This window comes from Triturus cristatus, chromosome 1_1 (assembly GCF_964204655.1).
Source record: "Triturus cristatus chromosome 1_1, aTriCri1.1, whole genome shotgun sequence".
In the NCBI taxonomy this organism is placed as follows: domain Eukaryota; kingdom Metazoa; phylum Chordata; class Amphibia; order Caudata; family Salamandridae; genus Triturus; species Triturus cristatus.
In genome coordinates, this window is record NC_140579.1 from 564,419,492 (window position 1) to 564,447,194 (window position 27,703).

General features: G+C 43.1%; 1 protein-coding gene across 15 annotated transcripts in view; it reads left to right on the forward strand.

Moving 5' to 3' along the window:
* Positions 1-27,703, forward strand: part of NAV1 (neuron navigator 1) — a 2,160,095-nt gene that overhangs the window by 1,927,800 nt on the left and 204,592 nt on the right. For all 15 annotated transcript variants that reach the window (XM_085644319.1, XM_085644290.1, XM_085644280.1 and 12 more), the window contains one exon: positions 3,862-4,138. In XM_085644319.1, the coding sequence (XP_085500445.1) occupies positions 3,862-4,138 (277 nt within the window). The remainder of the gene's footprint in view (positions 1-3,861; positions 4,139-27,703) is intronic.

Below are 27,703 nucleotides of genomic sequence, written 5' to 3' on the forward strand. Positions count from 1 at the left end.
TAGGCATGTTGAGTGAGTTGGTCAGTCAGTCAGTCAGACTGTAGAGACGGAGTATGAGAGCTGAGTGGTCCGATAACATAAGCTTACGTCAGTGCCACATGAGTATATGGCTATGCACATGCAGTGCGAGTTCCGTTATTGCAGCAAGCACACAGATTCTTTGACTATCCATAACTAAAACTTCAGGTGGAGCAGGAATGTTCTTTCTCAACATCCAAAAAATACTCCAATCAACCCACACTCCCTCCCTCCTTCCCTCCCTTCCTGCCTCAGAACCTCATCCATAATTTGAGGCTTCTGTGAGTCGCACAATATCCGTTCTCTTCACATGGTCCCCCTGTGACAAGCGGTATCACATGAGAAGAAAAAGTGAGTTGCAAAATCCTTCACAGATCCGGTTTCTAGCTTGAGTCGAGGTTCTGAACACTGACACCCATCAGGGGCCTTTAGGGCAAGAGTACCATGCTCCAAGCGGCACCCCGCTCTTTGGCTCCACCTCCACCATGGCTGTTAAGGATGTGCCCCCTCTCCTGGAATTGCCTCCCCTCCAGCCCCCCTTTCCTAATCCTAAAAATATTTTAGAGGCTGGCAGACCTGTAACTATGCATATTTCATGTGCTTAGGCAATGGAAGTAGGGGTGTGGGGTGCTGGAGCACCTCCCCAAAAAACATGCTGGATTTCCAAATTTGAACAAGCATTAAGAACGACTTTAAATTTTGTTTCTGCCATTTATGCTGTGCGTTCAAAGACAGAGATCAAATATCAGTCTAGTCTTCAGACAAATTGCTGCTTATTCTTAAACATAGAGACCAGTGTTTACTTTCCTTACTCTTACTGCAAAATGTGAGAATATTGTATAGTGAATTATGTGACAATCTTGCTGGTGTGAAAGGACAGCTTGTAGGATGCTGTTTACTTTCAACACACAAATAAATGTGAATAACTGTTAATGAACTATACAGACATTTCAAAATAAGTAAACAGTAAAGCATAAATAAAACGCCTTGTTAGGTCTCGCCGGAGCCGGCGCGCATGCGCTGCGAGACATTTAGTAAGGCCTTTAAACTTTGGAACACACGCTCGTGCGTGTGCTTTTGTTTTCTTCACCCGCTATTGGCCTCTGCATGCGTCTTTCTAAGAAAGACAGCACACAATTGGCCAAAGGCGGGGGCATGTCCCGCCTTCTCTCTGCCCTGGCCTAGGGTCCACGGGAGCAAGCACGGCTTTCCTCCCTCGTCATGGCTTATCAAGCACAGCGTGCACTTTCAGCTCCAAACGCGGTCGCTTTCACTTTCGCGTACGCCACTTGTTTTATTTATTTACTAGAGCGCCGTAATGCCTTTCTGCACAGAACACCCCTCCCACCTCCCAAACATCAACCACAGCGATGCCGTGGCTTGTTTCTTTTCTTTGTGAGCCACTCTCACTGCAGGCAGGACGTATTTTTTTTTATTAACGGAGCATTGCGCTTTAATGCGCTTTAAATTTTAAATGCAGTACTGGGCTGTACAGAGCCCTCATTGCTGTGCGTGCGCTACATGAACGGATATTTGTTTGTTGTGTAGTGTGCAGTACTGGGCTGTACAGAGCCCTCATTGCTGTGCGTGCGCTACATAAACGGATATAATAGGCTCTTGCTCTACAAGGTCTGCTGTCTGTTTGTTTTGCAAATTCATACAGCTCAAACTGAACTCAAGAGTAGTAGAGACCTTTACAAGACACCCAGTTACATTACACAAGAGCACCTTCACACAGGAACACATTGCCTTTTAGAAGGCATGGGAGATTAACTAATTTGCCCAGAATCACACATTGGTAAGCCAACGCCGTGACTCGAACAGCACCAGCTTCCGCACGCGATCATCGTACATGATTATTCAATTAATCGCACGTGATCATCATGCGTGATTAATCAATTAATCTCCCCATGGTCCCCCTGTTTATTAAAAACGGGGTGATAAGGAACATTCACATGCGCTATAAGAAGGGAACACCCCGTTAAACCTGTTTCGTGTTCTATCTACTCGCCATTTTTTGTATCCACCACCACCACCACGTCCACCACCACCACATCCACCACGTCCACCCCCACCCGTGACAGGTAAAGTGTCACTGGAGGGCAGGGGTAATAGGAGTGTCAACCCCGGCTGTTAATGGAACATTTAAGGATGCATTGGGTGCGAGAAGACGGGAATAGGGGCTACAAGTCTTACACCAGACCCAAGATACATTTTGAAGAAGCGCAATAGCACAGGGGCTCCTGTAAAAGCAGTCGCAGCATCTCTACCTCACAGTGGCATACCTGCACGAGCCACTCACTCAAAACAAGCATTGGCATAGCCATTAGGTCTCGCCTTTGGGACCTTATAAGTGTTTGGCCATGCAACACTTGATGTTGTTACACCAAGGATATTGTGCTGGATAACTAAACTCTTATAAGGTCTCATCGGCGACACCTATTGGCTATGCCAATGCTTGTTACGAATTCTGAGGTGTGAAGCAAGCAAAGGTTGCATTAGGATCAAAACATATCAAGGTACTTTACTTGGTGATGCGCCAATGACAATTATTCGATGAAACAACATTTCCACACTATATTATTTATGCTTTAAATATGTTTATCAGTAAAATCGTATGTCTGTGCAAATTGTGTGGTAATTTAAATGTAAAATGTGCTATCTCTGAGTGACAGTGTGCCACCACACAATTGTTTAGTAATGTGTGTGTGGAGTGTGCTCCTAAATGCAACACCAGCTACATACTACACCCTTATGACTCTGCTGATAAATTGGCATGGTTTTATTGCAACACTTGTTCTTTGTGTCATGCTTGGATGTTTTAGAATCCCTATGACTTGAGTAATGTAACATTGATGGCAGCTCCACCAGTCTGAAAATTGATCCAGCACCAGTGCATCTGTAATAACATTAGTAATAAAATCACTCATGGTACCCTCCTTGAAAGCATGTGTAGAATATTACATCTTTTAAATAAGCTAAGCATTTGGGGTGACCAGTGAGATAGAGAGGGTAGGCGAATGAGTGCATATTTGGCCCAGAAGGGCCTTCAAATACCCAAGAAGTACTGACCATCATTGTCGGTTTGTGCCATTTTATCGCTAAGACAAAGAGGTCATATGGCTTAAAAGTCCATCATGTGCCCCAAAAGTGACATAACATGGCAGATAAGTGTTATCACCCGTACAAGATGTGTGTTGTATACCCATTAGTTTGATCATGCATCCTGTAATAGTGTTGTTGTTTCCAGGAAGTGCCAAAACAAAATAGTAGAAATTATAGTGGATGTCTGATTCATCCACGAATGTGATAATTTGTGCATTTGTCGAAGAATCAAACATCCGCCCTATTTACTACTGTTTTTCTAAAACACTTCCACAGTGAACTACTGTTATCCATACTTTATAGAGTATTTATTGGCAGCATATCCCCCTAAGAACCAGACATTGGCACGTGCAGCAGAAGCACTAAGTCTTGTTAAAATATAGCATTGCCAAAAGTAGCCCCTAGTGGACAGTGGGACTCTGGAACCTCTGAAGATGCCTATTGCCCTATAATAAAAACTCGCTAGTATCACCTAGCGGCCACTAAAGGTATGACAGAGGGATTACGGAGACACAGGTGTATCTTTTTCTCACGGATGTAACATGAGGTGCATAGTAAAATAAGGGATGGGAAGAACGTGGACCAACTACTACACCCGAGCCATCAAAATCTAAAAAACACTCTTCCCCCAACATAAAACACTGATGGAACTACACTAAGGGATTTGGCAGGTGAATCTTTCAGTATTGGCAACTTAGAAAATAATAAATGTTTCATTCTTCTTCTTGTCCTTGCCAGCTGCGCACAGATGCTGAGAAGCGGTCGCTGGTGGAAAGTGGGCTTACCTGTTACAGCGAGACTGACGAGAAGACACCTAAAAAGGTGGAGTACGACAGTGGCAGCCTGAAGATGGAGCACAGCTCCCGCTGGAGGCGGGAGTGCACTGAGAGCAATGCACTGAGAGCTAAGCCTGTGACCCTCGGTCAACCTGTTTCCCTGAAGAAGGGCAAGAACACACCAGTGGCCGTCACGTCACCCATCACCCACAATGTCCAGAGTACCCTGAAGGTGTCAGGTAAGGAACCCTAGTATTTGTGACAGATTCTGAAATGAGATTCTGGGCTACATATTTTTTACTTTACAGGGTATATCAGTCATCTCTCACTCGTCACTGAACCCAGAAGGGACGACTGATTAAATCCTCTTCTCACCTGTTCATGGGAAAAGCCTCAATAAAAAATTGGGAACTTGGAAGAGGAAACTGTTCAGGGCCAGACTGGAAACCCAAAGCAGCCCTGGCAATTTTCTCTGACCAGCCCCTGGAGAAGCACTACTTGACCCCGGGAGGCTGGAAATGCTTGCTTGCTACTTTTGTTACTAGGTGCAGATATTCGCAGCAACACTGCAAAACTGGCCCCCAATAAAACCGGCCTTCACCTCTCCCAAACCGGCACCCACCCTTCGAGTCTCCAGGAGAAAGTCACAGTGCCCTGTCCAGCCCTGAAAATGTTGCACTTCTGAACCTACTCAGGTAAACTATTGAGCCCTAAGTATACTCGCTCAAGTGATTTAAAAACATTTGTATTGGCAACTGATAAGTATCAAAAAGGCAGATTATTATATATAGTTGCCTGTACAAACACTCACTGCAGGATCCTTTAACAAGACGGGGGAAGTCTGGTCTTAAATCTTTGTATTCACTAAATTACAGTACATTGTGAATCATTGCTGTTCACAGTTTCTATCATTGTTCCAGTTTTTGTTATGCCAAGAATTGCAAAATGTATGATTTTTTTTATAACTAATGTCTTCATGATTGAAGCCTATTCAGTACCAATTCAAAGAATAATATTGAATGTGATTGCACAGAAATGCAAGTAGTCGTAAACAAGTTAAAAATGGGTGGATTTGTTATAAAACTGAGAGAAACCTGAAACGGAAGCCAGATAAAGACTAGGAAAAATAAAGAGCAAGTGCATAAGAATGAAGGCGCGACCTACAAACAAAAGTTGAGAACATAGTAAAACATGACAGAACAGAAGCTCTTGGTTATCTGATGTACTAACTAAAATGTAGTCATTTGGTGTAGTATAACGCATGCCTTTTGCTTTACCGAAAAAGTGTCTTTTGCATGTAACAGTTTAATTAACAGGACACATCCGTAATCTATACCAAAAAGTATCAACTAAGTTCAGTGCCTGTGCATTTGAGATAGTGACCACACGATCTGTACTTTAGCTTGTTTATATATCTAGGTTAATTTAAGTGACTTTGTTAAGTGAACTAATACGATGTGTCCAGTCTCCCCGTTGTGTGGAGGGGCAATGGTGAGCAAAGGATGGCGCAAGATGGAATACCAGGTGTAAAACATTTTTTTATTTAAATAGGCCGACAACTGTTGCCAGAATTCTGGGAAGTCTCTAACCCCAAGACAAAACAGGAAAGAGTAACAGTGCGACTCCTACCTCTCTGAGTTCGTTGAATGTGTGGGACCTTTTTGTGGATTGATTTGAGGCCGAATTAAGGGAGCGAGTAGATTGTTTGGGCCGGTGCTTGAAAACGGAAAATAGAAGTGCAAGTCCTTTGTTCCAGAGTACCTGCTTGTTTCTGAGAAGTGCTGGTACTCTCCAATTAAAGGTATTGCATTTCTCTTGAAGTGCCGGTATTCTCGCAAAAAAAAAAAAGTGCCGGTACTCTGCACCGGACTGTACCGGCCCATTTAAAGCACTGGTGTGGCCTGAACCTTTTCTGAGAAAAGGACTGACTAATATTATCGAGGGCACTGGAATGGCAAGAAACGTTGCGCTGGAAGTCACTGGTTTGCTACAAGAGAGCCATTGCATGCGATTTTGTATTCTGTGTGTGATCCCTGGTCAGGAATCCCATTGCACTGCTGCTGCTGGAGATGTTGCAACAAAGTGGCAACATTAAACAAGCATTTGCAATGCAATAGGTCTCGCATTTATTTTTTCTTCGGTGTTTTATATAGAGCGAACTTGAACCTGAGGTATCACAGCGCTTTACATGAGTACCAGTTGCGTTACACAAGGACACCTTCATTTATGTTGGGCACGGGGAGATAAAGTGATTTGCCCAGAATCACAGGATGTTGAGCATCATTGCAAAGACTCGAATCCGGTTCCCCAGATTTGAGATCAACCGCCCTAGCCATTAGGCCACATCCTCTCCCCAAAATGAAATTCTTGTAAATATGAGACCTATTGCATAGCAAAGGCTTGTTTGTAAAAGCACCTATGCAGCTCTTTCACTTTAATGTTGGCCGTACCCCTTTCCTTAGACGAGCCTTGTCTAAAGAAAGGGGCGCACCCGCCATTAAAGTGAAAGCACGATATGGGGGCGCTTTTACCAAAAAAGCATTTGTTTGTCAACTTGACAAACAAATGCTTTTTCTTGTTGCGAAAGTGCCCCATGCCATGATTTTACTCTAACGGCAGCCGCGCCCCTTTCCTTAGACGTGGCTCGTCTACGGAAAGGGGCGCGGCCGCCATTAAAGTGAAAGTGCGGAATGGGGCAGTTAAATAAAAATCGAAAAACACAAAAAAAACATGCACCCTCACTGGGCCGCAAATAAACCAAAGGCCCATGCCGTGCTATGAAAAATTAAAAAAATTTAAGCAATGGGGGAGCAGAGGCAGGAGAAAACCATTTAAGCAAATAGTGCTCGGAGGCTGTAATTAAAGCCTACAGAGTAACAACACCTGTAACAGGGGGTGTCCTCATGGGAGAATACAAAATGAGAAAAGGCGGTACTAAGGAGAGACTTCTAAGCCTATTGAGCAATGAAAAGCCACAGTTTCCACAGGACAATGACAGAAGCTAATGAAAAATATGGGCAGAGAGTGGGCGGAGCTTCAAGTCCATACCTGAATACAGCATGCCTTGCAGAGCAGTGCACGCGTTGGCCAGGCTCGACCTAAAAAGGTGGCATATTATACTGAAATGACCAGGGCTGCAGTTTGCTGAAACAGGCAGAAGTGAAGGCAATCGTAAACAAAGTTACCACGGGCAAGAGACTGGGACTACAGCTGTGAAGAGGATCGAGGTGAGCATGCATCTAGAAAGTTGAGACAAAATGTAGGTAATACTGCTGCACAATGAATGAAGTAGAAGGGAATTTATGTGAAAGCCATATTAAGAAACGCATCACAACGGATGACTTTAATAGGGAGACATGATGAGGCAAAAGAAGAAAGGACGAAAGGGCTGATAACTAATCCTTAGCTGTGCCCACATCATGGTCTTACTGGGCTGCACACAAGAATATCAGTTTCACTTACAGGTGGTCGACTTCTCCCTCTTCAACCCAGGTGAGAAATATCGCCCAATGACTTGAATTAACGGACTTAGCGGCGGGCCAGCCAAAATTACAACCACTTCTGATGGAAAAGCAAAAGATATAGCTTTGTTCTGCTCAAATTTCCAGATAATAGGGTGTAGGTTGTGGATGTTTCGGTTTAAAACTCTGCTCTGCTTCTGGGACAGCAGCCCCTCCCAAAAAACAGCTGAAGTAGTGAGCATATGCTCAGAATCAGGAGTTTGGAGTACCGTACCCTGGGCACACATCCCAGGCCTGTGCTCAGTCTCGTCTTGACTTTCCTCAGCACTCATGGGATCACAGGCGAGATGGCGTGCAGGAAGGAGGCCAATGTTCCACTGAAAGGAGAACGTTTCCTAGAGACCTTCAAAAGGTAAATTCCAGAATACAAAACACTGAGCAAACACTGTTTTCAAAGGTTGAAAAAAGGTCTACCAAGGGCCAGCTCCACTGAGAAAAGAACCTTATACCACATCTGGGTGCAGTTGCCACCTGTGATCAGCAAGATGACACCTGCTTCACTCATCTGCCCGGATGATGAGCGATCCCACTAAATAGAAAGCCAAACTTCTGTAGAAATTCAGGTCAAACAATCGAAGGTGAAACCTCAGATTGTGAATGGTGCCACACCTGATAATTTCCTCTCTCCAAAATATATTTCAAAGAAAAAAAGAGCCTAACAGGTGCAAGCTCCTTCTCAATACAAACATGCAAGCTTTAGAATATACACCCAACGAGTATAAGTATCAACAACTATTGCAAAATCAAACCAGAAATAAAAATGTGGCCTTTTCCAACATCAGTACCAGGCTGACATATGCCATAATCCTGCCAGGCAAATACATTTAGCTAACTAGCCTATGTTCATATTTCTTACATCTACAATCACATGCATACAAAACATGTGCACACTGCTGCAACAGGTCTGGCGCACACTCACCAGCCTATTCAAAACACAAAAATCCAATACTAATAAATGCACTCCAACCCATACCCTTATCCAATCTATAAATTACAAAAGCATTATTTATTCACCTGACTGTACAGAAAATGCAAAGGGGCCGCAATAAGAGATAGGCAAGTACTACAAAAATGCTCACATACAATAAAAGTTACATATATAAAAACAAGTGCAGAAGTCCATATTCTGGAAGCAATCTTCATAGAGTAACAAGATGTGCATTCTCAGCAGTACACAAAGGCCTGGCACAGGGCAATGGTCAGTTTCCTTCCATCACCTGCCCCTTTGGAGACTGCAAAGTGCATCAATGCACTGCTATAAACAGTAGCAGCAATACACATAAGTAGGAGCCTAGTGTAGTATGTGCCATTTACTATTTCTTATTCAACTTCATTGTGCTTTGCTATTTGTACTGCTTACATTTCTCAAGTTGTGTCATGTGCATTCCTCTGTGGAACCACGATGACAAAGTGTTGGTTTAGTTCTAGAACACGAGGCGTTGGTCAGTTGCCTGCTGTTCTTGGGACTGATCGGTGGTTGAGTCATTTGTGGGTCCTTTTAATTAAAGGATCTATTGTTTTACTTGAACAAGCCTCCAGTATCTTTTTTTTATACACCAGAAGTGGATCGCATGATCTCTGTTGGTGATCACGACACCGAATGTGCCATGAATGGCACTAAACAGCATTTTGTATTTTTCACGGACACATGCACATAAACTTTGCTTTACCTGGTTCCGAGAGATAACTACTAATGAATATAGACTTTTTCCAGGAGTTTGAAGCCTTGTGAAAACATAAATCCCCTTTACTCATCCACGTGCAATTAATGCAGACTTTTAAAGTGATGCTGGTATTGCCTGCCCAGCTGCAGAAGTGTGAGAATGGGTATGACTAAGCATGGTAACGTGTGAAAGGGCACCGTCCAAGTAAATACAAAGACTGAAGTCAAACAAGACAAGCCCGGCGGAGCGTGGCGCGTGCGCCATGGCGTGGGCGGGGGAGCGCATTCCAGGTGGGGGAGCGGACCCTTTGAAGTGTGATGCCAAACGGATTGCATTGCGGCACGATGCGCGTGATTGTGCGCGTGCTCGCCATGCAATCCGCTTTTCGGAGCACTTTTGGGAGCCCCTTACAATAGTCTCGCTTTGCGATCGCTTACACGATAGCAAGGCGAGACCTAAAAACATGAAGACCGGTGAATTACATTTTCTCAACTAGTCTGCCACTGGTTTTTAGTGGTTGGCAGCAGTTTACATTATGGTGGCCTCCCAAGTAAAAACATTTTTAAATGCACATTTTTGTTTCACAAAACTAAAATGCTGGAAATAGGCAGGATTTGCATCTCATTAGTGAGTAACAAGATATTGGATTTGCACGTTGATGGCCATTTAAAAAGAAAATGCCTTTAGGTTATTACTTGTGGTGATGTAACCAGATGTTTCCCTGAACTCCAGTGCTGCAGTCCTTCGTGCCACTGTACCAGTCTACTCTTCACTCATCAGGAATAGCTGCCCACACCGATTCATTCTCTTAGACAAAGTATACAAACAGGAGTTCTCTCAGGGTTAAACCTATAACCTGGCTTAAGTGGAGGCAGATGATTATTTACATGTGTTGATGGTTTCCACCTCCCCCCCCTCTTTCTTTCACCCAACAATCAAGACATTGAGGGAAGCAAATTAACAGCAAAGAACAGTCCAGTATTAATAATGGAGCCTGTCAAAGCGATTTTGTTAAAGCCGATGTTTATTGGGATTTCAGACGTTCCTAGCAGCTCGTGGGTACTAGATCATTAGTGGTGCATTTCTCCAGTTCGAGCTTTATAAAAATGAACACTTTGCACAATAAAACTTGTAATTTCATTTTATATAGGCACGGAAAGTGGGCCTACATGTTCTGGGATACAAAGTGCTGTTCTTTACAAAGCCACTACTGGAGAAAGCTGCTGTTATACCACAGGGCCAAGCGTCAACCCTGAGAGTTTGTCTTGTGCAAAGCAGTGATAGCCACGAGGCACTGGTAAGATTCCTTGGTTTCTGCCTGCCTGGGGCCTTATGTCAAGATTACCTGCCATATGGCTGTCTCTGCTGTAGCCTGCTAATCTCAGAGGCACCAGCCTGCAAGGGAGTCTCACATTTCCTGATGTCCATTCTAATTGGAGAAGGATTTAGAATTGCAGAAGGAGCAACTGAAAAGGTCATCGGAATAATTCGCAACATGACAATTAAACTTTTGTATGAAAAGGCCTTAGCAATGACAGAAATGTGCTACTACAATGTATCATATTATAGCATTACATTATGAAAGCCTGATTCATTTATTTTTTCATGGAACTAGAATAAAAAATTACAAAAATAAATTCAGAATGCTGATTGACTTGAGAGAATTTGATGCAGACCATCATATTACAAACTTTTGGAATTCTGATTCTGGATTTTATTTATTATTTTTCCATTTTTTTCTCCATTATTTTAGTGACACAGATTCTGTCACATGTTCTTTTGCAATCGTAGCATAATTTGTCAAGTGAAAACTAGAATTAGCTGTATGGGACGGGTGGGGGTGGATCTTTCTGGTTCTCTCTGTTTCCACTCTGAGTTGTAGCTGTTCCTCTGTGGTTTTAAAGTTGCTCAGTTTGAGAGCTCGGTTGTGACTCATACCAGCAGCATATGTGCTCCCACCCTGCCTCTAATGACCGTTTTTTGTGTGGACCGACAAAAATGAGGAGGCAACAATATCTGCACTGCGGAAAAGCTGGGCGAGATATCTGCAAGAATGGCCATGGCAGTCCCACTGGCGTAACGAAAAGTGAGAGGGCCTCCCTGCACGGTACGGTGAGGGCCCCCCTCCCGGCTCAATCAGGAGCTCTCCGGCAAGAGTGCAGTGCCAAGGGGGCCCCTTGGAGCTTTGGGCCCCCGCGCACCGCGGGGGCCTGTGTTACGCCCCTGGGTAGTCCATTGTGATTACTGCAGGTGGCTTCCCTGCTCCTATGCCGTGAGTTAAGTTGCGAGTGCAGGCAAAATTATTTTCTCAGGGGAAGCTTATTCTGAAAGATGTAACATTTATTTGACCCCACACATCTATTCTCCATTTTTCCTGGGAGGCAGTTCAGTCACAGCTGAGCTTCACTGGCTGCTTAGAATATTCCCGATGCTTAATTTCCATTGTGAGAGTAATTCAAAATTAAACACACCCACTGGCAAAGTATTCCTGTTCACTGTGCCCACCACATTCAAATACTGTCCTGTTCGTCCTGCCCAAGAAGCAAAAATTGATCCATTAGTGGTGCAGAAATGGTGCCATGGGCCCTATGGCGTTGTAAGCATGGAATGGTAAAATCCTGTTGTAATTTTTCAGCTCTGCGTGGAAAACACCATCTAATCCTATGGTTTTTTTTGTATTTATAAAGTGCACTATTAACTGCGAGGGTTTCTTGGCAATGACTAAAAACTTCGCTGCAAAAATTACCAAAACCTATTTATGTTGGTAGCATGTGTGGCAGTAGATACACATGCTTTCTATACTTCTGCAATCTCGTGCTGAGCCTGCATGTTTTCACCTTGTTTTTTCTACGAAGAAAACAAAGTAAAAAGACCCGTTGTAACCCACCCTTGGTCCAGGGTGCACGAACACACTGTCTCCTTCTCAGATTGAACGCTGCTCCAGTATCGCCGTGTTAACGTACCAGTTCTTTCTTCTCCGTTCCAGCAGTTCATCTTTTGACTGGAACGAAAACAATGCTACTGTGACGATGAATCTGTCTGTCCACAACACCATGACTTCGGAACAGAAAGTCGATGCACCACAGCCGTGAGCAGCTATTCTCAGCAAGTCTCGAGTCCGTGCTGACGCTTCATGGAAAATGCACATAGGGCAAGGATCGGGAACCTACACCCCTCCAGTTCTGCCCTAGGTTTAACCCTAAATAACTGTGAAACAACAATCACAAGGTCTGCAACCTCTCCTCCACTCCAGACCACGTGGTCTGCTTCACCTTCCACTGCCAGAAAACCTTAAGATACTGGAGGGAGAGGAGGCAGGCTTATCAGAAGATGCAAGATGGGCCTGTGAGAAAGTGCCATCTTTCTTGCATGGTATGCCCCCACTTTTTGTTGAATTGCTGAATGTACTTTGACTGAGTGTACCCTGGACTCCTGCCAATCAGGTGCCCAGGGCCTATGTTCCTTCCCTAAAAACCTAAAGCCCAAATTGGCAAACCCTGGCCACATGTCAGCCCCTGGTAAATGGTACCTTAGGTACCCAGGGCCTTGTGATCAGGGAAGGCCTCTAAGGGCTGCAGCACTCATTGTGCCACCCTTGGAGGCATTGTACCCTAACACACACACACTGCCCTTGCAGGCCGAGTGTCTGGGTACAAGACAAAACCGAGTCGACATGGCACACATCTCTGTGTGCCATGCCCACCACCTACACTGCCCTGGCATACATCAGCCACCCCTCTAGCTGGGTGCCCTATGCCAGTGGTGTGGGCACAGGAGCATGAGCCCTGTGCCCCTACAGTACCCAGGTCCATTCCTGGGCCCTGTAAGTGCAGTGCTGCCATTTAAGAGTACATGGTGCTGAGAGCTCGTCAAACACGAACTCCACAGCACCATAATGGCAACACTGAAGACTGAAGTTTGGTATCAAACTTCTCAGCACATTAAACCCGCACTAATGCCAGTGTGGGATTTAATGTACCAAGCACCCCAGAGGGCATCTTAGAGATGCCCCCTGAAACCTAACCTACAATCCACGTCTGGTCTGGGAGGCTGCCTAGGCTGCCACCCAGCAGACACGTTGCTGGACCCCTGGGTGGGAAAGCCCTTGCTCTCCTGGGCCTGCAACAATGCACATCCTGGGCGAGGTGCTAGATCTCCTCCCCCAGGATGGGCAGGGGGAAGCTTCAACGGCATGCTGCCTCTGTGAGCTTCCCCAGGCCACTGGCAGCCCCGACTCTGGCAGGAAGCCTGGCCGGAAACCCCAAATAAGGACAGGAGATGTGCCAGCCTGCCAACCCCACCCCTCAGGTGGGGGAGGCGAGGTGAAGCACATCTCCGGGCTCTCGCCATCTTGAAGATGGGAAGCCCTGCCCAATCAGGACTAGGCTACTGCCCCCCTCCCACAGGAGAGAGGCAGGATAGGGGGTGTACCCACCCCAGGACAGGGACCCATTGGTCCCTGCTCTTCACCTACCTGTAACGCCCCTAAATCTAGTATTTAGGGGCACCCAGAACCCTCCTTCCCCAGATTCCAGATTCCGAAATACAAAGAAGAGCAAGAAGAAAGAAGACCTGCCCTGCAGCTGCTAAGAAGAGGAAGACACCAACTGCTTTGGCCCCAGCCCTATCGGCCTGTCGACCCTCGAACCTGCTTCTGCTCCAACCCGGCATCTCTTGTGGCCAGCAACCTCACAAACCCTGGAGGACCTGGCTACCTTTGGCTCTAAGCACCTGGGACTCCCATGAGTAGAGGCTCTACTCAAAATCAGCTTCTAGTCCCTGGCATCAGCCCGGAACCGCGAACCCTACACACTCTGCACCCGCCAAGCCTGGCCTGTGCCAGAGTGAACAAAGACCACGAGGATGACCCCACGGCGACAGTGACCCCGAGTCCGGCACCCAAGGACTTCCCTCGACGCTCCTGACGACGCCTGCAGCCTCAGAACCAGGTACCCCCCCAACCGCGATCAACAGAGGGTAAGATTTCCCGACACCAAAAGGCACCCCTGCACCCGGCGCCCCACGGCCCCCTGTGCCCAACTCCTGGGTACCTACCTATCCTCCAACTACCCAACTTACCTCTCGAAGTGGTGGTGGCACCTGAAGAATCTTCGTCCCCGAGCTTGCAGTCTTTTTCTAAACCGGAACTTTCCGATTGAAATCAATTGAGCGCCCGAAGGCTCAAAAGCACACTGCACCCAGCCGCCCGAGTGGCCCTGGCAGTGTAACCTTTGCACCTATCTACTTCCCCATTTGCCCTGAGCAAGTGACCAGGAGCCCAGCTCCCACAGCCGCGTGGCCTGCTAGTCAGCAGCCACCAACCAAGGCCCCCCTGCCTCCCATAGGATAACATTGGGCCTAACTCACTCTGCACCCGGCTGCTCCTGTGCCGCTGAGGGTGTAACAACTGTACCTACCTGACCCTGGGAGACCCCTGAGTCTGTGCCCAGAACCTTAACTTTGCCAGTCGAGTACTTACCTGAAAGCCGATAACTCAATTTTCTCCATAGTAACATTGACTGGTTTTTCCTGAAATTTCTTACAAGTGTGGACTTTTCAAAACTTAAAATATTCACCAAAAATCAGCCGAGTAACAAACGAAAATACTCACCTACTATTAAGTGAGCTCCCAGTGCTGGATCTTGGTGCCCGGCACTGACCCTTAAAAATATTCACAACCGTACTTGCCAGTAGCCCAATTTTCTTCCATAGGAAACCATTGACTGTTTGTCTGTGAAATTTCTTGTCGATTTCTGCAAACTTTAAATATTCTTTAAAAATCGTATAAATTGTGAAAACGTAATTACTTACCTGTTTTGGATAAAGGTCCCAGTACTGAGTCTAGGCACCCAGTACTGGATTACAAAAGTAACGAGAACATACTATACCTGCAACTCGAATTTTCTTCTATAGGGAATCATTGACTGTTTTCTATGAAATATTTTCTAAGTGTCCACTTTTAAAATAGCAAAATATTGTCTAAAAATCACAACAGTAACAAAGTCGACTTTTATCACTTGTTTCTAAGTACTGACCCAGGACTGAATCTAGGATTCAGTCCTGGAATCCCAAAAGTAATCCTAAAAGTAATCTATTGCAAATAACTTGAAACTTCCATTGACCTCAATGCATTATTGTGTTTAAAATTGTGTTGCCTATTGCAACCACTTGTAACTTTCTACAAAAGCCAATTGCATATTGCAAAAGTATTTATATAAAGCATTTCATTCTGAGAAAGTATATTTTAATACCTATTGTTGGTGCTAAAAAAAAACAAGCATATATTTTTTATATATATAAACTATTGGCCTAGAGTTCAGTTATTGAGTGTGTGAGACCATTTGCTGACTGAGTGTGTGCAACAAATGCTTTACACTGTCCTCTGATACTGCCTTACTGCTCGACCAAGCTACCACTTTAGAGAGTAAGGTTATATCTAACTTTAACATTTGCCTAACCTCTGGGGACTGTGGACTCTGTACACCCTGTACCTATTTGGGAACAGTATATATAGAGCCACTTTCTCACAGGGCCTCTTCAGAGATTCCTGACTTTGGTGGAGCTAAAGGTATGTCAGGTGTTGAAGAGGAAGCTGGCCCCCTTGGCTCTCCAGCAGGTCAATCAGGAGAGATTCCAGAGGCCGTCATCTCTGCTGTCAAGTTTCTCGACCCAGCAGCGCAACATTGGCCTTGGGACCAAATAGACGCTATATGTCCTAGGATGCCCCAAGGTCAATTTCCTGTCCTAAAACATACATCAAAGGATGCAAAGCACCGTTCACCGTTCGCTGGGGAGTCCGGCTTCGAGCCCTGCGTTGGCACAGAAAAGGTACAAACCTTCATGTTCTACTCTTCCAGCTGGGATTCGCTAAATCTGCTTCTGAGAAGACCCTTCCCAAGAGGATAAAACCCTACTGTGCTTCAGTCCCGCCACTTCCCAAGGTTCTGAAAAGTCACACTCAGCTCAAATTGATGTAAAAAAAACTCCTCTGCTGCCTGCGTCAAAGCCGATGCTGAAGCACCCCTCGAAGTTGAAGTCAGACACCACAGACGTGTCGATCTTCAAAAATCTATCTGAGGTCCTCGATGCAAAGCAAAAGCAGATTTTTTTCCATCCAGAAATGTGTAAAATTCTTACCAGACTAACTTCTCCAGGACTGATCTGCATTCCCAAAAAATACCAGCTGGCCTTCTAAGAGGAATCAAGATGCAACACTCCCAAACACCATGCCCAACTAGCACAATGCTGCTCTAACCATTGCCATCTATAACTTCTCTGTCACCATCACTGTTTACATACTCTCCTCTATCTTAACCCCAAGACACTGACCTACAATCTGACTGTACATACTACCGTCAATACCCTGTTAACGAGCCCTTCAGGCCCCAGGAGAGAGATGATCCCTGGTAGGATTGTGGTAGACCCCAAGACTACCCCAGAGCCCTACCCTGGCAAGCAATCTATCTGATGATACTATTCCATCCGATGCGATGATACAGTGGTCTTCGCATCAAGTTAAACTACATATGGTGCAGAATGACGATGACTTCCTAATTGAGACCCTCTCCAAGACAGAGTATGTGGTGTATAACCTCTCTATGCGGAAGGAATGACAGATCAGTCAGTGCTGACAAATGCATGAATCCAGTAAATGCCTGAGTGGTCACTTCTTGAGTGTAGAATATATAAGCCTGCTCCCAATGATCTGTCTTATAATTATGGACAGGTTGCCCTGACTCCCAAGTTCAGACTGCCCATAAAAGGGTTTCCTTGCTGGCCACAGTAGACTCCCCTCCACCTGATAAGGCGTATGCTTAGATTGATGCTACTGGAAAGCATGTAGTGCTTGTAGCTGGCATGCAATGGTGCATAACAAACTCCGTGGGCCTCCTCTCCAGGTATGACCAGTACTACTGGGAGGACATGAAGGAGCTGGTGAAACACCTACCAGAGGCTCATTGTAAATGAGGACAGGACTTGGTTGCTGAGGGGAACCATCAGCAATGCCAACATTAGATACACCCTCAATGCAGTGGGTACAGCCTCAAGGAGTATTCATAACTGCATCCTCCTCTGCAGGTATGCCTGGTTAGGGTTTCAGAGTTTAAGCCGGAGGTGCAGCAGCACCTGTTGAAGTTCCTTTTGTTGTTTGAAAAAAAATCAAAAGGCACACTTTTATAGCCAAGTCCATGGGTGCCCTGAGTCTCCCCCCCCCCCCCCCCCCAGTCCAGTTCTTAGTTTGTAAAATAAATAAATGACAGGGAAATGGAAGTGGGAAGGGCAGAGGTGGCTCTCTCTGCAAGGGGCGCTTCCAGTGCAAAATAGTGACTCCCTCTCCCTCCCCCCTAACCACATCACACCTTTCGGGGAAGACACAGGCACTTCCTAACTCAATGAGAAACGCACCACAAACCAATGAGTCTTCTCGATTCTACGGGTGGGACACTGCCTCAAATTCAAGACAAACCCTTCCCACATTCCATATTCTGCTATGTAATGAGTTCAGACCACCATCTACTTCTTGAGTAATAGGTTTAGGGACTTTTACAAACTGGCACAAAAGAACTATTAACTGCACACCAATGCAGTGCTAAGGTGTATTTCCTGAACTTCTGATCCCCCAAAAAGATGACTCACTCCAGCCGATCGACCTCTGGCCACTGAACTGATTAATCCTCTCCGAACACTTTCACATGGTCACTTTATAGATCATCATCTCTCTCCTACATCAAGGCAGATCAATTACCGTGCTAGATCTGAAAGACACATTCTTTCACAATTGGATTCGCCCAGCGCATGCCAAGTACCTTTGGTTCATGGTCAGTAAAAGAAACTAGCAGTTCAAGGTGTTACCTTTTGGAGTCACTGTTGTTCCTAAGGTGTTTACAAAGTGCTCAGCAGTGGCAACAGCCCACCTGTGCAGAAACCCCATACATGACTTTCCATACCTGTGCAGGGAAAATAGTATTAATAAAGATGGATAACATGACATCCGTGTTCTGCATCCAGAAGCAGAGGGCACCCACTCCCGCAGCTCTCTGCTCTAGATCAGGAGATTTGGCACTGGGCAACCGGCAACAACCTTCATGTGTTGGTTGAGCATTTGCCAGGAGCTGAGAACAACTATCCCTCTCATCCTGTACATGGTTAGGAAGATGACGCAGGTGTTCATGAACTTCATCCTAGTGGCACCAGCCTTGGCTAGACGGCCCTAGTATTTAATGCCTCTAGACGGATTAGTTCATTCCCACAGGTAACTCCCTCTCATGCCAGACCTTCTCACTACGCTTCTGGGCCCGATCACACACCAACATCCCAAACAGCTGAACTTCATGATCTACATAATATAAACAATGGTTCCATGGGGAAACAATTAATTTCAATCGTAAAAAATCAAAAACCTCAGCATTTATAAATCAGTTGAATAATCAATATCGAACAAAGATGTACAATTTTAGATACAGAAATGTATTCTTTGTGTTTTAAGTTAAGTATCAACTCTTTCAGAGATAAACAAAATCCTATACAAGGAAAAGATAAAGAAAAGGCTGTATATACAATATTTTTGAAAAACGACGCAGTGACAAAGTGAATAAAGTGACTTAGTGCAATAGGTGACAGTGTAAATAATTACAATATATGCACGTATTTACTAAATAAAACCAAAATATATACAAAATTTCTAATTGTGAAAAGTCCTCAATTTCCTCATGGGTGTTATACAATAAACCTTGTAAGGCACATGTCCTGTCTTTTGTTATCAACAAGGAGTTCTGATTAATAGGGGACTGGAGAACCGTCAACGTTTCGACCCTAAATCAAACACTAGTTGTAAGTAGTCATATCGGGTCTTCTTCAGGACACAGGAGGTGTATACCAGCCTAAACAAAATAAATGGGTATATATGAAAAATAAATATCAATGCTGTGATAAAGACTTTTGACAAAAATGGGGAAATAATCCTATAGACTCACCTAGGATATAGGTGATGGAATAAATGTCCCCAATAGTATCACAGTTGCCACTTGTTGTCAATCAAAGGGGGAACTGCCAGGTGACATATATGCAAAATAATAAGAATATATCAGAAACACAAAATAATTTTAGCCATTAAGCCAGTAAGAAAATATTCTTTTTAAAGTTTTACCGGGCTCGTAAAGAGTCTTGGCTGCATAGGGGGGCCTCTTACTCTGCCAGGTTAATTTCTTCTTTATTCTCTCTGTCTTTATTCTTACCGCTGCGATTAACGGGACTTTCTCTTGAATACTACAAGTGTAAACCCAAATGGGAATAATCAATATAATGTTCACGACGTGTGACAAACAGATCAAACCATTTTAGGTTAGCAATAGCCCAAGTTGATGGCTCACCTGACTTCAAAGTTGGAACTTTGCGTATAACACTTCGAAAATAGACGCAGCCATCAGGACACAAATTCCACTATAATGCATAAGCAAAACATATTTAGTTTCGCAGATTGTTATACACTTTGCATTAAACTAGCGTCTTATTTGTTAGAGAATAGGTGACATCATCAACAACCAATCCCACGTTCTAAGGGCTTGCATCTGATCATAGAGTAGCAATCTCTATATGCTAAAACAACTTGACAACTATATCCAACATATGCGATATAGCACACACTTTAAAAGAAGACCTATTCACATGAAACACAGAGAAAACTGACTATATTCTCCCCAAATGCTCAATACTCGGTTGTCCGTGCATTTAATTGCAAACAAAGTGACGATCTAATTCCTATCGCACAGTGTGCAGTGTGATACGCACTTCAAAAGAAAAACCTATGCACATCGAATACAGTGGAACTAACCATATTGCCTCGAAGTGCTCCATGTTAGGTTATCAGTCCATTTATCAGCAAACCAAATCACGATCTACTCATGTTATTAAACTAGCTCAACGCTATTAAACTAGCTCAACGCCTAGCGTAAGGTTGAAATGCGAAAGATTAGGACGCCTCATACCTGATGGTACTCGATTGCTTCTATCACTCAGGGGGGTTCAATTCGTTTGAAACAGAAAGCCCGAGAGACGCGCGTGCAGCAGCTATATTGCTGCTGTCAATAGACATAGAAACGGGACTATTGCTATTGACGTCAGCTGACATAGAACCAAATCTCACGGGGCATGGCGATTCTTCGTAAGAGCGAGATGGCGCACAATGCCATAATCAATCTATTGTATATTCCAGCACAGACTATCAAATCTTTCGTTTATGCAGATCTGTAATATGTTATTCAACAGCTGCATTTCATCATTAAGTTTGCATAGTAGATTTTATAAAAACATTAGTTTCAAATTTGTATCAGTAACCTAAAGGTTTGGCTGCAAATCTCTATTGCACATTTTCCTCATATTAAACAACTCTTTTGTTCCATTACAAGTAACCTAGTTGGACAAAAGACAAAAAAGCACAATAAAAAGGTCACAATATAAGAGAACAACTCTAAAGATATATACATTTCTCGTACACAATGTATACCAACAATTAACTTCTCTTGAAACACAGTATATTCCCCAGGTGATTTTCAGAAAAAACAGTTTGTATGAAATTTCATCTTCAAGGCATACAGTGAACAGACAGATCATTGTTATTAAACGGGGCTATTAGGCATACATTAATACAGGAGGTTGACAACCGGTTATAGAAACCTCTCTCACCCCCAGACAATGATTTTTTATGCGTCTCTGCTTGTCTTAGCCAAAGCCTAGTATGCCTAATTGTTTATTGGTCTCCTCATTTTCGTTTAATCCTGTCTTTACAGAGTCCAAGGAGTGGATCCATCTGCATTCCTTATAGTTGAGAATGGAATTTACGTTGCCACCTCTCGGATGCAAACGCACTTTTTCTACAACTGTCCATTTCAAACTATCAGGTGCATGGTTAGAGCTTAGAAAGTGGTCCACCAACGGTGCCCCTTGTGTTTTACATTTGATCCTGCTCATGTGTTGTAAAATTCTGCACTTTATTTTTTGTGTAGTTTGCCCTACATAGATTTTATCGCAGGGGCAATATATTGCGTAGATTACATTGTTACTGTTGCAGTTCGTAAATACAGGTCGTGTGTAACTCCTTGTGCCAAAAATAAAATCAGGACCTTCTATTGTGGACAAACAGGCTTTGCAATTGCCACATTTTCTATGGCCCAAAATAGGTGGTAATGACTGTTGTGAGCGTAAGTCTGGTGCAGGGGGACTCTGAAGATAGGCATTAACTACAGCATCCTTGACACTCCTACCACGTTTAAAAGCAAACAGTGGTGGATCAGTAGTCCCTATTTCTGTAGCAGCCAAGTTCCAATATTTAACTATTGTTTTCTTGATTGCTTGGCTATCTGGATTAAAGGTGGTAACACATACCATTCTGTCATTCACTTTTTCACTTGTCCTGGTCTCTAGTAGAGTTTCTCCTGGACAATACCACGCTCTCTTTTTAGCTAGTTTCAAAAGAGTACTGGGATAACCTCTACTCCTTAATCTTTGTGTTAAGACTATTGCTTCTGCAAAATAGTCTGTTCTCTGAGTACAATTACGCCGCAGACATAGAAACTGCCCGTAAGGCAGATTGTCACGGAGACTACGAGGGTGATTGGAATTGTATCTGAGAAGAGCATTTCTCTCTATAGGTTTTCTATAGAGCCCAGTGTACAATATACCATCCATGGTTTTCACATTGAGGTCCCAAAAACTTATGACCTCATTGTTTTCACTCATTGTGAATTTTATATCACTAGATCTTTCGTTTAACCATTCAAAAAATGACGTCAATGTCGTAGTTGTACCGGTCCAAATCATAAAGACGTCATCGATATATCTTTTCCACATATCGATGCTGTCTCTATACGGGTTGTTATCACCATACAAATGATCCAATTCAAACTTATCCATGTAGAGATTTACCAGGGACGGGGCATAGCCAGCACCCATAGCAACGCCCTTGCATTGGAAAACATATTGATTCTGGAAAACAAAGTAGTTTTTTGACATTGCAATGTCCAGCATAGCAATTAGAAATTCTGTAGGGATTCTATGGGGAGTTGGTCTTGTATTGAGTACATCTTTCACCACCCCAAGTGCTTCATGCTGAGGGATGCTCGTATACAAGGAGGACACGTCTAGAGTTACTAAAAGTTGTCTCTCCTTATCAAAAGGATAGTCCTCTATAAACAGAAACTAGATCTTTTGTTCGGGATTCTACGCATATGATTCAGTCACAAACGATTGTAAAAAATAATCGATGTATTGATTGAGGGGTTCTAATATGGAACCACAACCCGATATAATTGGGCGTCCAGGTGGATTCTCAAGGTTTTTATGGACCTTTGGCAGAGTATAAATTGTTGGGATTCTAGGATTTGTTTTCAAAAGAAATTTAGATTCTGAGGTACTCAAGAAACCTAATTCAAGGCCTTGTGTCACTAGAGAGTCTATCAAAATCTTTATCTCAGATGTTGGATCCTTTGTGATAGGTTGGTAACTATCACGATCATTGAGTTGTCGTTGGATCTCATTGATGTAATCAATCCGATTTTGTATTACAATTGAGCCACCTTTGTCGGCAGCTTTAATAATTATCTGCTCATTGTTCTTAAGAGACAGAAGGGCCGATTTTTCTCCTAAAGAAATATTGTAGGGAACAAATCTAGGTTTATCCCATATAGACAACACCTCTTGCATTACAATTTGCTCAAAGGCTACAATTTTCTGGCTCATAGTCTGTATTGAAGGTGTAAAAACAGAAGTCGGTTTGAAAGGTGTCGCGGCAATCGGCCGAAGACACGGTTCTCTTTGTGCAAAGAAATATTTTAATCTGATCTTTCTGAAAAACTGAATGAGTTCAAGTTTAACCATAAATGGATCCGTTCTTTGAGTGGGAACAAATGACAACCCTTTGGAAAGGATGTTAGTTTCCTCATGCGACAGATTATAGTTAGAGAGATTGATAATAGGGTCACTATCATTCAAAACCAGAAATTCATTATGGGCATTATTAGAAACTAAAGGAGCTCTAGTATCTTCAACCCGAAGAACAGCATTTGGAAGTGGCAAAACTGCACTGGTACAGGAATTCAAAGTGGGTGAAGTAACCACCGAAATGTTCGAAGAGGTTGAGGTTACCACCGATATGTCTGACGTCTCGTTGAAATTTCCCCGTGATTCTCCTGATCGAAAAATCTCACTTGTTGGTTGCCCCTTTGGGGTTGGGGGTTCTGATTTGCCCTGTGGGTGTACAATTGTTGGTTTCCTCCCCTGCCACGATTCCATCCTCGCTGTCTGGGATAACCCCTTCCTCTGTTGGAGCCCCATGGTGCGTCCCCTAAAAAAGACTGTTGTTGAGGACCCTGAAATCTCTGTGCTGTACTTGTAGAGGCTTGTTCAGTTTCCCCTTCAGAATTGCTTCCAAAAGAGGAGTTAAACAAAGTGGTGAACCTTCGTGGTCCCTGTCTACTACGGTTGCTGAAAAAACCTTGACTGTCCTGTTGATAGTAATCGTCTGAAGTATAGGGATATGTGATCTTCTTATCGTAATTCTGTATATCCTTCTGCAATTTATCTGCCTTTTTGTGTAACGTAAATGTATGGAATTCAGCAAGTGTCTTTTCTGCCTTTTCCAAGGCTTCTTTAGCGTTTGTCAATGTGTTATCTCCTACTATTTCCCTTTTAAGGTCATTGATTTCTTGTATTAGTTTTTTAGAGTATTCCAATGCTGTTTCAACTCCAAGTACCATCCATAGAAGGTCCTGATTTTATTTTTGGCACAAGGAGTTACACACAACCTGTATTTACGAACTGCAACAGTAACAATGTAATCTACGCAATATATTGCCCCTGCGATAAAATCTATGTAGGGCAAACTACACAAAAAATAAAGTGCAGAATTTTACAACACATGAGCAGGATCAAATGTAAAACACAAGGGGCACTGTTGGTGGACCACTTTCTAAGCTCTAACCATGCACCTGATAGTTTGAAATGGACAGTTGTAGAAAAAGTGCGTTTGCATCCGAGAGGTGGCAACGTAAATTCCATTCTCAACTATAAGGAATGCAGATGGATCCACTCCTTGGACTCTGTAAAGACCGGATTAAACGAAAATGAGGGGACCAATAAACAATTAGGCATACTAGGCTTTGGCTAAGACAAGCAGAGACGCATAAAAAATCATTGTCTGGGGGGGAGAGAGGTTTCTATAACCTGTTGTCAACCTCCTGTATTAATGTATGCCTAATAGCCCCGTTTAATAACAATGAACTGTTTAATAACAATGATCTGTCTGTTCACTGTATGCCTTGAAGATGAAATTTCATACGAACTGTTTTTTCTGAAAATCACCTGGGGAATATACTGTGTTTCAAGAGAAGTTAAGTGTTGGTATACATTGTGTACGAGAAATGTATATATCTTTAGAGTTGTTCTCTTATATTGTGACCTTTTTATTGTGCTTTTTTGTCTTTTGTCCAACTAGGTTACTTGTAATGGAACAAAAGAGTTGTTTAATATGAGGAAAATGTGCAATAGAGATTTGCAGCCAAAGCTTTAGGTTACTGATACAAATTTGAAACTAATGTTTTTATAAAATCTACTATGCAAACTTAATGATGAAATGCAGCTGTTGAATAACATATTACAGATCTGCATAAACGAAAGATTTGATAGTCTGTGCTGGAATATACAATAGATTGATTATGGCATTGTGCGCCATCTCGCTCTTACGAAGAATCGCCATGCCCCGTGAGATTTGGTTCTATGTCAGCTGACGTCAATAGCAATAGTCCCGTTTCTATGTCTATTGACAGCAGCAATATAGCTGCTGCACGCGCGTCTCTCGGGCTTGCTGTTTCAAAGGAATTGAACCCCCTTGAGTGATAGAAGCAATCGAGTACCATCAGGTATGAGGCGTCCTAATCTTTCGCATTTCAACCTTACGCTAGGCGTTGAGCTAGTTTAATAGCGTTGAGCTAGTTTAATAACATGAGTAGATCGTGATTTGGTTTGCTGATAAATAGACTGATAACCTAACATTGAGCACTTCGAGGCAATATGGTTAGTTCCACTGTATTCGATGTGCATAGGTTTTTCTTTTGAAGTGCGTATCACACTGCACACTGTGCGATAGGAATTAGATCGTCGCTTTGTTTGCAATTAAATGCACGGACAACCGAGTATTGAGCATTTGGGGAGAATATAGTCAGTTTTCTCTGTGTTTCATGTGAATAGGTCTTCTTTTAAAGTGTGTGCTATATCGCATATGTTGGATATAGTTGTCAAGTTGTTTTAGCATATAGAGATTGCTACTCTATGATCAGATGCAAGCCCTTAGAACGTGGGATTGGTTGTTGATGTCACCTATTCTCTAACAAATAAGACGCTAGTTTAATGCAAAGTGTATAACAATCTGCGAAACTAAATATGTTTTGCTTATGCATTATAGTGGAATTTGTGTCTTGATGGCTGCGTCTATTTTCGAAGTGTTATACGCAAAGTTCCAACTTTGAAGTCAGGTGAGCCATCAACTTGGGCTATTGCTAACCTAAAATGGTTTGATCTGTTTGTCACACGTCGTGAACATTATATTGATTATTCCCATTTGGGTTTACACTTGTAGTATTCAAGAGAAAGTCCCGTTAATCGCAGCGGTAAGAATAAAGACAGAGAGAATAAAGAAGAAATTAACCTGGCAGAGTAAGAGGCCCCCCTATGCAGCCAAGACTCTTTACGAGCCCGGTAAAACTTTAAAAAGAATATTTTCTTACTGGCTTAATGGCTAAAATTATTTCGTGTTTCTGATATATTCTTATTATTTTGCATATATGTCACCTGGCAGTTCCCCCTTTGACAACAAGTGGCAACTGTGATACTATTGGGGACATTTATTCCATCACCTATATCCTAGGTGAGTCTATGGGATTATTTCCCCATTTTTGTCAAAAGTCTTTATCACAGCATTGATATTTATTTTTCATATATACCCATTTATTTTGTTTAGGCTGGTATACACCTCCTGTGTCCTGAAGAAGACCCGATATGACTACTTACAACTAGTGTTTGATTTAGGGTCGAAACGTTGACGGTTCTCCAGTCCCCTATTAATCGGATTTCCTTGTTGATAACAAAAGACAGGACATGTGCCTTACAAGGTTTATTGTATACCCATGAGGAAATTGAGGACTTTTCACAATAAGAAATTTTGTATATATTTTGGTTTTATTTAGTAAATACGTGCATATATTGTAATTATTTACACTGTCACCTATTGCACTAAGTCACTTTATTCACTTGGTCACTGCGTCGTTTTTCAAAAATATTGTATATACAGCCTTTTCTTTATCTTTTCCTTGTATAGGATTTTGTTTATCTCTGAAAGAGTTGATACGTAACTTAAAACACAAAGAATACATTTCTGTATCTAAAATTGTACATCTTTGTTCGATATTGATTATTCAACTGATTTATAAATGCTGTGGTTTTTGATTTATTACGATTGAAATTAATTGTTTCCCCATGGAACCATTGTTTATATTATGTTGATGAGGCCCAGGTTCCTCGGGTTATAGGGTTACCCCTGTTTCTTGAACTTCATGATCTGACATGTGCATTCCTAGAGTTAGGCTACCTCAGTGTTCTGGAAGAGTGCATGGTTATCTTGAGGAAAATACAAAAACACATTACTCGTGTCTGTTACATGGCTAATTGGCAAAGATCCATGCATTGCTGCATCTTAAAACAGTTATACCCCCTCACTGTGCAGAAGATTGTCTTCTCTCCTACACCTATGCAAGGCATGCCTTGCCTGCACTTCAATATGATTACAGTAAACTGTAGTTGCTGAATGCCTTCAAAACAGACAGCGCTCATCTCTTCTAAAGGTCAGTAACTAAGCCCTTCATGGTCTAAAGTGGGTAATAATCCCAAAGACACGCCTGTGTGAAACCTCAATGTAGTTCCCACACGACTCACTCCTTTTCAACACCTGCACTCATGTGACCTACAGTGACTTTTCTAGACTCAATCCTCAGATACATTAGTGAGCTCCAAGCTCTAACAGCACAAGAACCATTCATCCAAGCTCACAAACACAGAGTTGTTCTTCATACCAATCCCAAATTTCTGCCCAAGGTTGTTTCACCTTTCTATATGAACCAGACCATTGAGCTATCAGTCTTCTTCCCACAATCAGAGTCTGTATCAGAAATGGCACTTCACACTTTGGTTGTTAATAGGGCACTCCTATATTAAAGTGACAAAGCCCCTTAGCAAGTTTAATCAACTTTTTGTGACTTTGGTCAAAACCCACAGGACTTATGCCATCTTTAAAGCTGTCATTGTGAGATCAATAGTGAAGTGCATCAGACTTGCTTTGCTAAGGCAAAATGCACAGTCCTTATCCCCCCTAGAGCCCACTGGAATTAAAAAATGGCCCCATCATAGCCTTTTTAACTACAGAGAAAATCTGCAAATCCTGTTTCTTGGTGGACACCACATACCTTTAACCAGCATGATTGTGTGGATGTTCTAGCATGTCAACTGGCTTCAGTTGGCCAAGAGGACTTAAGAGTACTTTTTAAAAACATCTGCATCATTTGCTTGTTAGCTACTG